The 16,026-nt window shown below is 39.5% G+C and overlaps 1 protein-coding gene across 1 annotated transcript in view; it reads right to left on the bottom strand.

Annotated features, from left to right (window-relative positions):
- Nucleotides 1-10,532: 10,532 nt before the first annotated feature.
- Nucleotides 10,533-16,026, bottom strand: part of ERVH48-1 (endogenous retrovirus group 48 member 1) — a 7,127-nt gene continuing 1,633 nt past the window's right edge. Inside the window, exon 2 of the mRNA XM_039559917.1 lies at nt 10,533-13,286. Within this exon, the coding sequence (XP_039415851.1) occupies nt 11,556-12,539 (984 nt within the window). The 5' untranslated portion in view covers nt 12,540-13,286 and the 3' untranslated portion in view covers nt 10,533-11,555. The remainder of the gene's footprint in view (nt 13,287-16,026) is intronic.

The raw sequence follows: 16,026 nt of genomic DNA, 5'->3' as shown, positions 1-16,026 counted from the left end.
GCCTTCCTTAGCAGACACCTGTCTTTCAAAACTGAGACACGAACTCAGTCCCAAAGTAAGTCTCAGGTGACAATCTCTGCCCCAAACCCCCTCCCTTTTTCAAAGAGAAAAAACTGGAAAGAAAAAGTGTTTTGGCAAGGTGAGTGACTGAAACAGCTTGAGGCAGTGGTGGCCGTTCAACAGAACACAGTCAAATTCATGTCTGCTCCCTGCCAAATATAGAGGAAAAATAAAACAAACAGGACAGAACAAATTAGTAGATGGAAACAAATAGACCTACCCCAGTCCTCTAAACAGTCTTTAGCTTCCCTTGGCAGTGTTTTGCAAATTAAATATAGAGAACTCAAGCAAGCAGGATAAGACGCAACATCACTCTACTCATCATCATTGGTGGGGAAAGGTGAGCTATGAACAAAGGCTTGATTTGGATATTTTGAGCACATAAACTTGAACAAATCCGTAGTAGAAATACTGAGTGTCATTTATGAAGTTGCTAGTTTGGCTTTTGCATGAGTTAATTATTTAAACTGTTGCTGTGTTAAGGCTTATTGTTAATCCATAAGTGACCCCCTTCTGTTTACCACTACACATTTGTTGCTTACACCCTTTTTGAAAGTTATTTGATGTTTTACGAAAAGTTGAGGAGTTGCAGTTGTTAATACTTATATTGAATTGAAAGGTTCCCTGTTTAAAAAGTTGAGTTGTGTGTGTTAGTAATCATTTTTAAGACTCTCCCTCCAGGACCCTCAGCAGCCCATAAGTCAACATATTAAAGGCAACTGAGTCTCCTTCTGACAGTCAGTAACCTGCAACCACGGCAACCATGCATTTCAATGAGGAACTTTTCCCGCCAACAGAACAGCTTACCTCACTCCTTCAACAGCCCTTAGCAGCAAGTGAGCCACTGGATGAAAGAACTGATGTCATGATTTTTTTATCCAATTACCTGAGGCCAGGAAGGCCGGACTATGGGTGGACTGTGGGTGTGTCTGGGAGGGACCAGAGAGTTTAAAAGGCTTCTACCCAAGCTGAAAAAAAGCTCTTTAGCACCTTCTTGACTTGTTTTGTCTTGTCTTGTGGTCTTGTCTCTCCTAGGACTAGCCTTGGAAGAGACCCAAAGCTGTGGCTGTCGGTCCTCATACCTCTTTAGAGGCATAATTAATTAACTTGGGTTTTAGGCTAGCTAAAGCCACCACAGCTTTGATTGAGTTCATGCTCTGAGGCTCCTGGCTGGTTTGGTCAAAGAGCTCTTGATCCTGGTGCCCAGGATTTTTCTAATTTTATTTTACAATTTTTTGTACTGTTCCTGATTAAATCTTTGTCAAATAAATTACCTTTTTATGGTAATTTCAAGAGTTGTTGGTTTTTTATAACACTGAGTAGGCTAGACCAGGTTGTACCGGTTTGGCCAAATTTAGAAATATATCCTCTGAGAGAAGGCAGGTTACCACCCGTCCCCCACCAGGTTCGGGAAAAATAAATTTTCCTCAAAGGAAAGTGAAAGAGATAAAAACTTACTTATTTAACAAACACACGGGAAAAGGAAAATAATGCTAAATAATAAAATCTTTCACTGTGGAGAAAAAACCTGGGAAAGTGTTAGAGTCCTCCCTTTGGTCTCCTCGGAGCTGGGGCTTGGCCCAGGGTCAGGCCCTCTGCGCTCAGTGGAAAGTCCTCCTGATGTGTTCTAATATTGAAGCAGTCTAGCAGAAAAGGGAGAAAATCCAAAATTCCAGGGAAGGGAAAAAAATTCAACTCTCAGTCTCTCTCCAGAGAAAAAGAAGCTGAACAACTGGCCAAAAAACTGACTTGGGAAACAGCAAGCTGGGTGCTTCCTCCCTCCCCTGCCGCAGCTGGGGAAAAAAAAGTTGCTATCTGTGTGTGACCTTGAACAAGCTGCAAACTGCTTTGAAAAAGTTTTGCTCAGTTTTTCCTTCCCCCTTTCAGGCTCAGTTTAGAGGCATAGAGAGGCACAAAGTTAATTTCTGGGCATAGGGCAGCGATATGGGATATACATCATAAAGTCACCCCAATACACTGGTTTATTATGAATTATGAGTAATTTAATTTGCTTGTTCGCATGCACACTGAAAGTATAACCCCTTCCAAAACATATCCTAAAAGAACTTAAAAGTGTTAAATGTAGTTACCTGCTCTATACATTGCCCAAACCTTAGAAAGATACCTATTTTTGATTATAGTTGAAAGTTGGCAGATTTTTAATTTTAATATCCAACATCAGTGGTAGATTAAAATGCACTAATGCAGGAAGCAATTTAAGACAAACGTAATGAACTACAGTTTCTAAAAAGAAAATGGAAATCAAGGACAAAATTATTAAAAAGTTAATCCCATCTCAGAAGTCTAAACCCATGAAGCATAAAGCTTCATATCTCTGATATACAAAAAGAACTACAATATTCTTGTAATAAAACTTGTTTTGGTATAAACTCATGATAGAACTTTAAGCATGGCCTAGAAATTTAGCTCACTGCAGAATCTGAGAAGTGTGGGCTATCATTTCATTGGAGTTCCACAGAATAATATAGGAGGAAAACCCCAACACCATCACAGACATGAATATAGACCATATTTATGGATCCCTCAGGGATCCAGATCAGACTGTAACTAACACCCAAAACCAAAACTGGGGTGCTACTGTGTATACCACAGTCATAGATTGAGTGTATTAACAAGCTACGTACAGATTCTAGAGAACTACCAGGAATGTGATGTCAGAATAAAACTGAACTTCCTAGAGAAAGCCACAGACATACCACAGGTGAAAGAACAGGAACAGAAAGATCTGAATTTTCAAAACAGTGCTTTGTTACAGACAGTTTGCTTTCAGATCCACTTAAAGTTAAATACAGCTACTAATACAATATTTAAGCTTAAAAATTCTGAAAATATTCTATCAAGTTGTCCTGGCTAAAGCCCAGCTCTAAATCTTCCTGCAATTTGGAAACTCTCCAAAGGGGCATTATAGATTTCTGCTTAATTTTTCTGATTTTAATGAGCTTTTATAAGCACAAAAGCCAGCTTTTTTTTTTTTTTTTTAAACAGCAACTGTGATAACTACAAATACAGTCTTTTGCCAATAAGCCAATTAAAATCATTGCATAAATAAAGATTAATTATTCGGCTTCATATAACTTTGCTTTTCCTGAAATTAACTGCCCTGCCTCCTTCAAGAGTTGATTTACATCAATTTACACTGATCATTGCTGAGGAGAATTCATCATCCCTGTAACAGACTTGCCAATGCTGTCAAATATCATCTTTTCATTCTGCAAATATAGAAAACCACAGAGTAACTTGGCCAGAGAAACAATTCTCCAAGACTCTCTGCAAATGTCTGGTTTGACAAGACACAATTTGTGCCTGAAGGAGTAAAGGGCAAGTGAATTTCCATCCAATACTTTTAAAACAGCAGTTGAAGAAATTAGAGTATTCACATTTTTATGAAAAAACCCGCAAACCCAAAATCCAACAAACCCATCTAAAATTAAAAAAAAAAAAAAAAAAAAAAAAAAATCCAACCCCAAACCAAAAGTATCTTTCACAAACTAATCAGAATAAGAGTAAATTATCCACCGACTTCTGGGTTTGCCTTTGTTACTGGTTTCCCCCCTTTAATGTGTAAGTGGTGGCAGCAAAAGTAGCTCTCATCTTTCTAAAAGCATTTCCATTCAACTATCTCTATTCCATCCAAAAAATTGCATTACTATAGATTAATCAAAGAATCATATTATGCTAAAATCTGGACAGAAGGCAGTTCCTAGCATTCAGATACAATTTCTACGTACTGTGAGTTTCTTTGTCGAAAGAGCTCATATAGAGCTTATAAAATTCTTCTGACATTCTCTGCAATGTTAACAAATGTTATGCTCATTTTAGAGGAAGCTGAAAAGTGAACAAATGACTTGTTCAAGTAAAGCAGTTTTGGAAAGAGTCCAACAGTCCAGGTTCTTGTCTCCTCTTACAATAATGACCTCTTTGGAGACTTGGCAAATGTAAGAAAAAACTCTTAATAGCTTTTAAAACATGGACCTTATCAGAGACTGAGTGAAAAAAAGTGCGTGGGAGAAGCAGAGATGCAATGAAAGTCAGCAAGAACAGGTTAGAGGAATAGTCCTGGCAGACTGTATGTACAATTTCATATGTGGATGTATGATAATGTGTGTCCTATGCACATGGTTCCCGAATCAGTGGCATTTAAAAAGCAATAACTGTGTTTTATGTGTGGGGGATTCTACAATCAGGGTAGATACTCCCTGAAAGAAAACAAAGTCTAGTGAAAATCTGAGATTTGAAACACTTGGATTCAAACTTTTTGGAGTAGGTTTCAGCATCAAGATGTGACTCTAAGCATGATATCATTTGGAAGGATGTCTCTCAGAGGAGCACAATTCACTGCTTTTGCCTTTTCTTTCAAGCTCCAGCTCAAGTACATGGCAATGAACATGTTAGTTAGCCTGGGAATTTGAAGTGATGAACTACAGAGATTTTGAACTCCACTAATTAAGAAAGAAAAACATCATTACCAAATATACTTGTTTTTAAATGCTTTGAAAGTGTTACTCAAAAATTAACTCCGAAAAACTGGAATTCACACTGACTACCTGAAATTGATATGTCAACACTCTCAAATTACCTCAGTAAATTTTGCTGCTAATCACTAGGGTTAATAAGGGCAAAGAAGAATATTAATTTTTGCTTTTAGACCTACACATTTAAAGCTCTGAGATCTACAAAAGCTGTATTACAACATTCAGAAAACCATTAGAATATGTTTGACTGTCTTTCAACACTTCTCAGTTACTTGTTTTCTTGCTTTTACAATTGCTTAAAATCAAACAAATAACTATAAAATCCATTCTTGAGATAGCAGGGATCTATGGATGCTGAGAAAGGCTGGCAGAGAAATTTTTCCAGTTTTTTACGGCCTCTGTGAAAGTCTCCGTTCTCACGCAAACTAGCTGAGAAACGGTTTGCTGTTTTGTAAACTACTTTGCACTTGCAGGTTGTTGTGGAAATACTGTGGATATTGTCTTGGTTCACTGAGAATAATATTTTGAAATGGGTGTTGTAGCATTCAGCCAATCACTCTGAGAGGTTGATGGTCAAGTGACCGATAGCCTTAGCCATTCTTCCGAATCAAGTTACATAAATGAGTTTGTAATTAATTAAATAATCCCATTTTATCCTGGATTTGGATTCTGTGTCGTTCTTCACGCCATCCCTGTGGACAACAGCAACAGGGATCAGTGATTCAGTTCAGGTCAGATACAAGACCATTGTTTCATGTGTTCATTTTCTCAGTCTTACAGATTGGGGGTACTGTAAGAGTCAAATGATGATGAAAACCACAGTGATGCTCATCCCTATTAGTTCAGGAAACAGAGGCTACACACACACACTGGAAAAAGTTCCTGTCACTGCTTGCAGCTAAGTCCTTACAATTTCCTTCAGACTTTGTCACTCCTGTACCCACCCAGCGTATGTAAACAGAAAACCAAATTCCTGTTTGGCTGTGCCTTCATCTATAATGGGAACAAACTGGATCTCTCTCAGAGCAGCAAGTTGTTGACAACAAAGCCTTCACAGTCAGAGATGTGACTGCTCAGTAACAAACATAATATAAATGTAGGCACCAAAGCAAGTTAGAAGGAGAAATCACTCACCCCTGAAAATCACTTCAGATAAACATTAAAAACTACCCTAAAGAAAGAGAAATATAAAAAGAAGGTTTCTATATTTAAATAACATGCAAGTTCTTCAAAGTCTCATGAAGTCTCGCCTATATTAAACCCAGTGACTATCAACCAATTTATCATATGCAGCAATTACTTAGATAATAAGGGGGTGAGCAAAAGGACCAATTTCAAAGTGTCATTTAAAATTCAAGCACTCTTTTCCAAGGCAGATAGTGAAGGTGAAATGCTGTTCTCTAGAAATCTCTTTAAGATCAAATTATTTTGTCTGAATTAACCCCTAGAGTCCATTTCACTGGCATTGCACCAGAATTGAATGCAACTACAGGGTCCAACGAAACAAATAGGATTATCAACCTGACTTAAGCAGGCATTATAGAAAGCTAAACGTTATTTATATACTGAATGGGAACTTCACCTCCATATCAGGTATGTGGAGATAATTTATTGTTCTAACAGGTATTTTGGTGTTTTGTTTATTTTTCTTGTTTATTCTTCCTAAAATTGAAACAAAAAATTAATTACAGCCAAAGAAGTCTAAGAGCACAAAACTCTCATGTGAAGCAAACCTGGAGGAGTTTTTTCCTCTAAAGTTGCTATGCCATATTCTGTTACTTTTCATAGAGCTTTAATTAAGAAGTCATTCCACTGAGCCTGTAAGAAATTCCTTGGCTTTAAGGAATTTAACAGAATGTTATATAGCTTAGAGACTGAACCTGTAACATTTTATAGATAATTGTATTCCTAACATACAGTTTTATCCAAAGAGCTTAAGAAACATAAAAATATATTATTCTCTAAAAATGGATGGAAATTTAGAGCCATTTCTATAAAGTTGAAGAGAATACTCAGTGGAGAGTTTATGCTAATGGCAGAGAATAGAAAGTTTGGCATTGCTAGCCACTATGAAATAAACCCATCACAATTCCTAAATAAATCTGAATGAGCAGAACACTTTCACACCAGACTGGGGCTTTGCATCATGTGACCATAGCATTGTTGATTCAGGGTGGAAGGTCCCCAGGCCATAATTTTATACTGTCTAACCACAGCCATGCTTTGGTTTCCTATCTTGCAAATTTGTTTCTGTTTTTTCTTAAATGAGTTTTAATCACCTGATTTTTTATTGACTGAAAAAGTCTATCATATCTTGGTTTTCTGGCCTTAGCCAAGTAGATTGCAACAGGAATAATTTTGGGATAATCCCTTATTTTTCATCATAACCATCATAAAGATAGGGGAACTCAAACTTGCACAAAATAGTCTTAATTACCCACATGTTTAAGGCAAGTTCTCAGTAAAACAACTTGCACCAACGTCTGTGCTTCAGAAGCTAAAGAAATGTGCATAAACAATAGAACAGGAAAAGCAATTTTGTGTCTTAGATGTAATAGGTAACTCTTATTCAGGTTCACTGATAGTGCTCAGAAATGTCCTCTATCACCAACAAAAGGTGCTAATCACCTACATACAGTATAATTTAAAATTCTGAAAATGGAGCTTTAAATATCCTGGACCAGTTTTCAAGAAAGGTGAAATACTGATAAATGGTATTGTCATAGGTTAGCAAGCTGAGTCTCGGAAGTGATGTTCTTCCTACAGCTTCCTCTATGACCTGATAGAACCTATCAGCTGGCCAGTTTGAATATGGACAATTCTTTAAGCCACTTAAAGTTGTGACCGCCTCTGTGATACACACTTAAGAATGGACAAACGCCACCCCCAAGCTCTCTCTCGTTTCCGGCGCTGGGACAGGTGGCTGCGGGGCCTGAGCAGGGCCCAGTGGGCCCGGCCCAGGCCCTGCTTGGGCCAGGCCGGGCCACGGCTCCAGGATGACCCCCCCCAGCAGGGCTGTGGGCAGCCAGAGTGGCTTGGAATGCCCCCCCCTCCACTGTGGCCAAGATTTCAGCAAAAGTGGTACCGCTGTCCAGCAGAGGTCAGATGACCAACAGCGATAAGCCACACAGCTGCAAGGCGGAGGTGAGATTAACCCTTTTATTGCTGTGAAGAGCTGAAAACCTGAGGGAAGAGAAAGAGGAGATGCTTAAAGCTGAAAGTCTGTTGTGAAGCTATGATATATCAGAGTATCCCGTTGTAATTTCATGAAGATATGGGGGGTGGAGTGTTCAACTCGTAAGCAAAAGCACCTACGCTGAGATAGGCAGATGCTGACGCAGCTGTAATTTCATGAGAAGTTTGGACAGGGAGAGATGGACCAGATGAGGACTTTTGCTCCAAACGGGAAAGAAGAAAACTTCAGTTCCTAGAGATGCTCCCAGAGATAGTCCTAAAGATGAAGAAGACCCTTTGCTCCCAGGGAAGGAGAAGGGCCTCTGTTCTTAGAGATGAAATGCTCCCAGAGATGGGTGAAGAGAACTTTTGTTTCTGAACGGCTCAACCTTAAAATTGTACCCCAAAAAACTTCAAGAGTGGACCCTCTAAAGCAGTTGCGGGAAAAGCTGCAAGTCAGGGGAAGGGACTCACATGCAAGCAGAGAGACCTCTTCCTAAATGGACTGAACAATATTTGGAAGTGGGCGGCTGTCTCGTTGTGATAATGTTTTCATAGCACGAGCAAGAAGAGACTTCTCTTTCTAAATGGACTGAACAAGGTTATTATGGCAGTGGTAAACAGACTGAACATCTTAAGGGTTGTCTTTTTACATTGTCAGTGGGAGAAGGGAGGAAGGTGGGGGGAGGAGAATGAATTCTGAAGGTATGGTACCATTATTTTTCCCCTCTTTTAGGTCTGTTAATAAACTTCTTTATATTCTTTCAAGTTTGGTGCCTGCTTTGCATTTCTCCTAATTCTTATCCCACAGAAGATAAACAGTAATGAGTATTTTGGACCAAACCACTACAGGTATATATTCTTGGTATGGTTGAAAGGAATATTTTCTATAGTGTGTTTCAGAGACTCTGGCTGCTACTTGAGCAGACTGCCCAGACTGCTGGGACAGCTCAGAGAAATATATTGTACCTTCCTACTTAGGCATTATAACAAAGCGCTCCTCTGCACTGCTGTGTAAACACCAGGGCTCGAAGCTCTTCTTTGTTAAGTCATGAAGTGTGGGAGACAGAGGAGTAGAAACTCCTGCAATTAAAGGAGGCTTTGATTTACAACCCTGGAAGAGACTAGGTCTGGCTTAATTGACAGAGATTTATAGACTTTAAGCAAAAGGATTACAAACTCGTATTCCTATAAGTAAAACTGCACACTGGGTGTTCTGGTGGAAGGTTTTAAAATGTAATAGTGTGATTTAATATAGTTTAAGTTAAGAATGTAGATGGTATAAGAGAGACATCTGTGTGTACGTGACATGAGAAGTTATTGGTCAAGACATAGCTGCATTGCAATGAGAAGTGCCATAGGTGAAAGGTCATAAATCTAAAACAAAGTGTCATTTTAAGTATCTGTTGGATTAGAAAGTTATAAATTATGATATAACCCTAAATCTTGTCGCCATTACTTGGAGGTGTAAAATCTCACGCCTTGGCTGATGCGTTTTTTATTTGAAACAATAAATTTGTGTAATTGCATAGTCCCATCCCTGAAAGTTATTTTCCTCCAACACGTGAAAGCGCAAGAAACGGACAATGAAGTAGCATCAGTTGCAATCATGAAATACTTGTTACACCAAAACCTCCTTCCAAACACAGCCAAGTGTTTATGTGTATGTACCTGTATAGTGTTCATGGACACCTGCATATTCAGCTGAATATTAGCAACTAATGAGTATTTCTAAACCAGATGAGCTCTGAAGAAGTAAGTTTACCTATGAAAACTACAGCAATGTTGAATTCTCAATTCAGCAATGAAACAGGGACTGAAAAATCCCCCAATGTCTTAAATGCTAGATTGCACCATTTAAAAGCTGTAATATCTATGATCTGTATTATCATTCTTCCCTCTGCTATACCTTTGTGCATAAGCTCAGTGTTTTTGTTAGAAAAGCAACTTGTTGCTACAGAAATTGAACAAAAAAAAGCTCTGGTCATATCCAATTACTCTCAGTCCAACATCTTTGCTCCAACAAGTTTCTTTCATTATTTCTCAACAGTAATACTGGGAAAAAGTATTGACATATATCTTGTTGTGTAACAGCATCTGCAACACATGAATGAAGAGAGAGACAGTTTGAGAATAGACTAAATTATACTTTTGTTTGCCTTTGGTTAATTGGAATTTGTTAAAAAGTTGCTTTTTACTACAGTCTGCAGTAAGAAGCCAAGGTGAAATGTGGTCAGTGCACATCACTACTGTGAAAAACGAGGTTCACTCTCGTTAGAATTTAAAGAGTTTAATATAAAGACAATAAGAGACACATAAAATAAAGCAAAGGGATAACAGCCGGGTGCCTTGGCGCTCTGCCAAGAGCACGCCTGATGCCCGAGGTGAGTCCTTTTTATACCATTTTTACTGTCTGTTCTCTATTCATATTAAAACTTTTCTAGGAATTGATCTGCATGGCCACTCCTTGGGTCCGCCTTTTTAGAGCATGCGTAGTCTTCGGCCTTGTGGTTTTATTTCTTTTGATTCTTGGGGTTGGGCCCGCTAGGTAAGAGTCGATGGTAGGGTGGATCTCTTAATTCCTCAGACAGTCAGGGCTGATTGCAGCTTTGGGCCTCTTTGCCCCCCGGGCAGAGCGGTGATAGTGGCTCTCGGACCCTCCTGGCCGCCCGTTCTCCGGGTCTCCGGGCGGAGTAGCCTTTGGGCCCTTTTGTTCTCTGGACAAAGTGTTGATTGGCTCCTTGGGCCTCATCCTCTGCTCGCTTGGAGGTTATCTTACATGCTCACACTTGCTAACATTCTTGCTAAAATGAGAGAAAACTACATCCACTCAGTAAAAAGCATTTCTAACATTATATAATATCTACTTTAATACTTTGCGAGAAGCCAATACTATAATACATGTTTATAACAACCCCCCCTTTTTCTATTTTATAAATCATTTGGCTTGAGCAATATTTCTTTTTTCTTGGCTTCTAATGTCTGTTCGTTCTTTTCACAGATCAATTTGGCTTCTTCGAGAGGGTCTTTTATATCACTTTGTTTTTTTAATACCATAATTTTTTGTGCTGTTCCAGACATAGCTAACTTTGGGTCAGTAGGCATTGTCACAACTTGCATGCTTTGAACTACGCTGGTGATTAGCCGAATAAAGCAGGGGATCAAGCAAGGGAGAAATATTAGACCAGCTGTAGCACATAAGAGGAAGAAACCTAGCTTCTTCCACCATTCTTTCCCCAATATGCCATCCCACCAGTTAGCAGTCATCATTGATTCCCATTTTTGGACCGGTACATGGGCTATTTTTCTGATATTGTTGGCGATATCTAGAACAGCATCCCCATTGTCATCAATTTTTAAACAACATTCCGATGTATTGAACTTCCCGCACACACCCCCTTCTTCAGCCAGTAAATAGTCTAAAGCCAGCCTATTTTGATATATTGCAGCTCTGGTTTGGTGTTGCTGGCTGACTATTAATTTCATAGCCCCAGCTGTTTCATTGGTTATGATTTCTACAAGGGCTTGGAGTCTGATGATACGATTCAGCATGTAAATTGGGGTTCGATATCCCCAACTTCCATCTTGTGCCCAGGTAGCTGGCCCATATGTTTTTAATATTCGTTCAGGGGGCCATTCCTCATCTTTCCATTTTTGGAATCTTCCAATTAAATCTCTTTTATTTCTTTTGAAGTCTTCATAGACAGGTATTCCTAACTGATCTCCCTCTGGTTCTGGTAAAAGGAAAAACCCTGGTTGAATGATTCCTAATGTACAACTCCCTTTCCAATATGAAGGGAGTCTTGGGTATGCCCTTTTCCCACATATCTAAAATAAGCCATCTGGTGCTTTCCAATAATCACCTTCTTGTTGATTTATATTCTCCCAAAATTTGGATATTTCTGGGATTCCAAAATAAGGATTTTTCCTTGTGTCATTACACTGAAAGAGTCCAATTTCATTATCATATATACAGCCTTTTCCTTTTTTCTGAGCCCAATACCAAGTTGGTTTTTCTGGGACCCACCACATTGAAGTTTTGTTGCTCACTTTATACCTTTTACAGGGAATGTTTCCTACTTCATTAAGAAAGTTCTTCCCAGTTCGCCAGAGGCATTCTTCCCCTATCACTGTTGAACTTAAAATCCACCCCTCAGGTCGGTTCCCCCCTCTTATATTTGTCCGGTTCCATTTAAGGAGTTCTACTGGGCCTATGTTGCTACCTTTCCATGGCCATTCTTCTGTCATCAAAGCTCCTCCACAGACCCAACAGTTGGTTATGTTAAGTTCTTTACCTATCCTCTCCCCCAATTCCACAAACAGGTTTTTTCCTAACCTGGGGGTGTTTTCCTCTTTTAACTGTTGTTTAAGCTTTGCATACAGGTCCTGGTGTGAGGTGAATATAGGGCGAGATTGCTGTGCTGGCTTTGTATTTTTACTTACCACTTGTTCTTTTACCAAATCTTGGACTGTTCCCCTGGTGGCAGTTGTGAAACAAATCCATTTTTCTCTTTTTGGACAATTACTTCCTAGTCTGTTTCCACTTGTTCCCAAATTTTCTGTAATCCAATATTTTTCCCCTTTATGCATACAAATACCTAATTTGGACGAGTCATAACAGTGACTGTTGATATGGGTATGAGTAATAAGAAAGAAGTCCCGGTATCTTTCCATGTAGAGCTTTCGGTAGCATTTGTAACATGGTCTTGCTGGTGTCCCGAAAGGGACCAGGATAAGTGACAAAAGGAGGAATAACAGAGGTCCGGCATGGCTTATACTCCCACCTCCCTTGCCTATGGGGTTGCAACCCATAGCAGGTGTATTGGATCTTCTTGGTGGCGAGTACAGTGGCCAACCCGGTCTTGCCCTCTATTTCCTTGTCACTTCCTTTGTAGCTTTTAGGCAAATTTCTTTTGGCACCCTTTTTAACTGTTTGTATCTTAGGTATTTCCCATTCAACAGGCACTGGTAATTCCCATCTGCAGAGCAAAGTTATTGCTTTTGTGGCTTATGATTTTGTCTGGATAAGGGGGTTGATTTGTGCTTGACACCTTTTACAACTAGGGTGTCGGTGATGTAAAATGCCAGTTTCCTTCCAGATTAATTACTTATATTTGACCTGGCTGGCATGCCCCATATCAGAATGATTCAAACAGGGTATATGATGTGGCACTGATGGAAGTTGTGATTCTCCCCCTTCTCAATACAAATCACAGGCTAGAATCAGAATATGAGAGTTCCCCTGTTTGATACAGTCCCAACCCTTCCTGTTTGAAGTGAGAATATTCTTCTCCAAGATGTCCCAGAATTTGTCCAGGGGTCACTGATATAAATTTGGCTTTTACTTCTCAGTTGGGTGTGATTCTTTGCATATCCCTTGGATTATTTAGATTGTTCTAGTTCGTTGCCACCTGGCCTCCGTTTAAGAATCAATTTGGTGTCACCTGGTTTGGATATTACAGTCCACTCTTCAGGTTCTTTTACAGGTCCTTTGATTCTGCTGGCATGGATCCACCTTCGTTCCTTGGTCCGGATTGCGGCCTCAGTCGTCAGCAGTACCTGAAAAGGGCCCTCCCATTGTGGAGTCAAAGATTGTTCTTTCCATGTTTTTACCAGTACCCATTCCCCTGGGTGGATAGTATGAATTTTGAACTCTAAAGTTGTGGTTTGAGGGATCATTCCTTTCAGCCTCAAATTTTCAAGTGTTCTGGCAATTGTGGTGACGTATTTTTTGACACTTGCTTCTCCCACTTCATAAGTGGCTGTTTCATGTTGAGTGGTAAGGAAGGGTAATCTGAACATCATCTCATAAGGAGATACTCCCAGGTCTGACCTGGGCTGTGTTCGGACTCTCAACAGAGCCAAAGGTAAGCACTTTACCCATGACATTTGAGTTTCAATCATTAATTTTGTTAAAGTTCTTTTCAAAGTCTGGTTCATTCTTTCTACTCGGCTTGAACTTTGTGGGTGCCAGGGGGTATGTAATTCCCATTTTATCCCAAGGCTTGAGTTATTTGTTGTAAGACTTTGGATGAAAATGTGTTCCTCTATCTGAGTCTATTTTATTAACCATTCATATCTGGGAATAATTTGTTCCAGAAGGGTTTTGCATACTATTAGCTGTAGCTCTAGTAGCAGGAACTGCTTCTACCCAATGAGTTAGATGGTCTACTATTACTAATAGGAACTTCCATCTTGTACTTGAGGAAGTTCAGTGAAATCTACTTGGATACTTTGGAATGGTCGCAGAGCTAACTCGCGGCCTCTAATGTTGTTTTTCTCATTATTTTCCTATTCACTCTTTGGCAAGTTATACAGTTCCCAGTTATTTGTTTTGCTACCCCAAAGATTCCAATACACCCATAATTTCTCAGAAAATGATCACACAAAGCTTGAGTGCCCCAATGAGTTTTTTGATGCATATCTTCTAATATTCTCTTAGTGAGTGGCTTATTAAGTAACTGTCTCCCATCAGGGAGTTTCCATTTTCCAGATTTATCTTGTTCTCCCCTATCTTAAATAATTCCTTTTCTTCTTTACTAAATTTGGGGATTTCCAATTCTCCCCTTTCTGGGGTCAGGATTAACATAATTTGTTTAGTCCCATTTTCTGCTGCATCTTTGGCTTCTTGGTCTGCTAGATTATTCCCTCTTATTTCTGGGGTCATCCCTTTTTGGTGTCCTTTGATATGCACTATGGCTATTTCTTCAGGCAATTTTAATGCCTCCAGAACTTCTGAAATCAGGCCTTCATGTATCAGTTCCTTCCCCTTTGAATTTAGTAAACCCCTTTCTTCCCAGATCTTTCCAAAGGTATGTATTACCCCAAAGGCATACTTTGAATCAGTATAGATGGTCCCCTTTTTGTGTGCTAAATGCTCCAGTGCTCTTTTGAGCGTATAATTCACAAGATTGCGCCGACCAATTGAAGGTAGTTTTCCTTTTTCAATGGTCTGCATATTTATCCCATCGACTAAGGCATATCCTGACATTCTTTTTCCTTGCAAGCATCTGGATGAACCATCCACATATATTCTTTCCCCTTCTAAGAGGGCTTGTTCTGCTAGATCTTCCTGAACTTTTGTTTGGTATTGAATAATTTCTAAGCTATCATGTGCCAGGTTATCTTTTGGTTCCCCATACAGGAATTGGGCCGGATTAAGGCTTTTGCTTGTTTCTATAGTTAGATCATTACTGTCAATCAGAATTGCTTCATATTTTAATATCCTGGAGTCTGTTAACCATTTTTCAGCTCTTTGATTTAGGACATTTCGGACCGCATGGGGTGTGTATACAATCAGTTTACTTCCAAAGGTGAGCTTACGGCTCTCCTCTACGAAAATAGCAGTAGCTGCTATGGCTCGAATGCATACTGGCCAGCTACGGCTTACTGGGTCCAATAGTTTAGATAAATAAACTATTGGTCTTCTCACCCCTCCCCATTCCTGGACTAATACACCATGAGCTACTCCATTTTCTGCATTCACATATAAATGAAAGGGTTTTTCTAGTGAGGGTAAGCTTAGGGCTGGTTGTTGGGGAAGATGAAACAGGAAAGCCTTATAAATATGATTGCCTGACAAAAGATTTTGGGAATATGAAAACTACAGGCAACATCGAAATGAAAGCCACTTTTGAAATACCAAGTCTTAGTTACTGAACAACTGGAGAACAATGGTATGGCCAACTGAAGATAATCCCCTCTTGATGGAACAATACCCTCTGCTTGCAAACAGGTCCAAGGGTCAGAGCAGACCCTACTAGCTCAGCAGAAGGGGTCCAAAGAGTAGTTTTTAGAAGTTAAGATGTAACACTCTATGGTAATATAAGAACTCTTATAGGCTGTATGTAAATGCTATAGGATTTGTATCTTGTATTAGATTGGTTAGTGACAATTAGAATATTCAGTACAGAAGATGATTTATTGTATTGTAACCAGGACTTCAGACTTTCCTTTCCTTACTTCCATTCCACTCCACTCTTGCTCTTACACACTCTCTCTCTCTCTCTCACCCACTTACTCTCTTGCTTTCTTGGGCCTGCTCAGAGCTGAGTCTGGCAGCTCTGAGCAGTGCCCCTATACCCACGCCTTTTACAATAAACCGACTGTGTCCCAAGACCTGCCTATAGAGATCTCTCGTCTCCATCCATCACCGTCCCGACCGAACCCGCCCGTAACCTACAGCTGGTACCGAGGCTAGTTTCAACTTCCGTTTTTCTAATTTATTATCATCATCTTTGGTCCATTGTATATTGTCTCCCCCTGTTAATTTTTCATATAAAAATTTTACTGCTTGTGT

Source organism: Corvus cornix, chromosome 13, assembly GCF_000738735.6.
Source record: "Corvus cornix cornix isolate S_Up_H32 chromosome 13, ASM73873v5, whole genome shotgun sequence".
Taxonomy (NCBI): Eukaryota; Metazoa; Chordata; class Aves; order Passeriformes; family Corvidae; genus Corvus; species Corvus cornix.
This window is presented reverse-complemented; position numbering and strand designations above follow the sequence as displayed.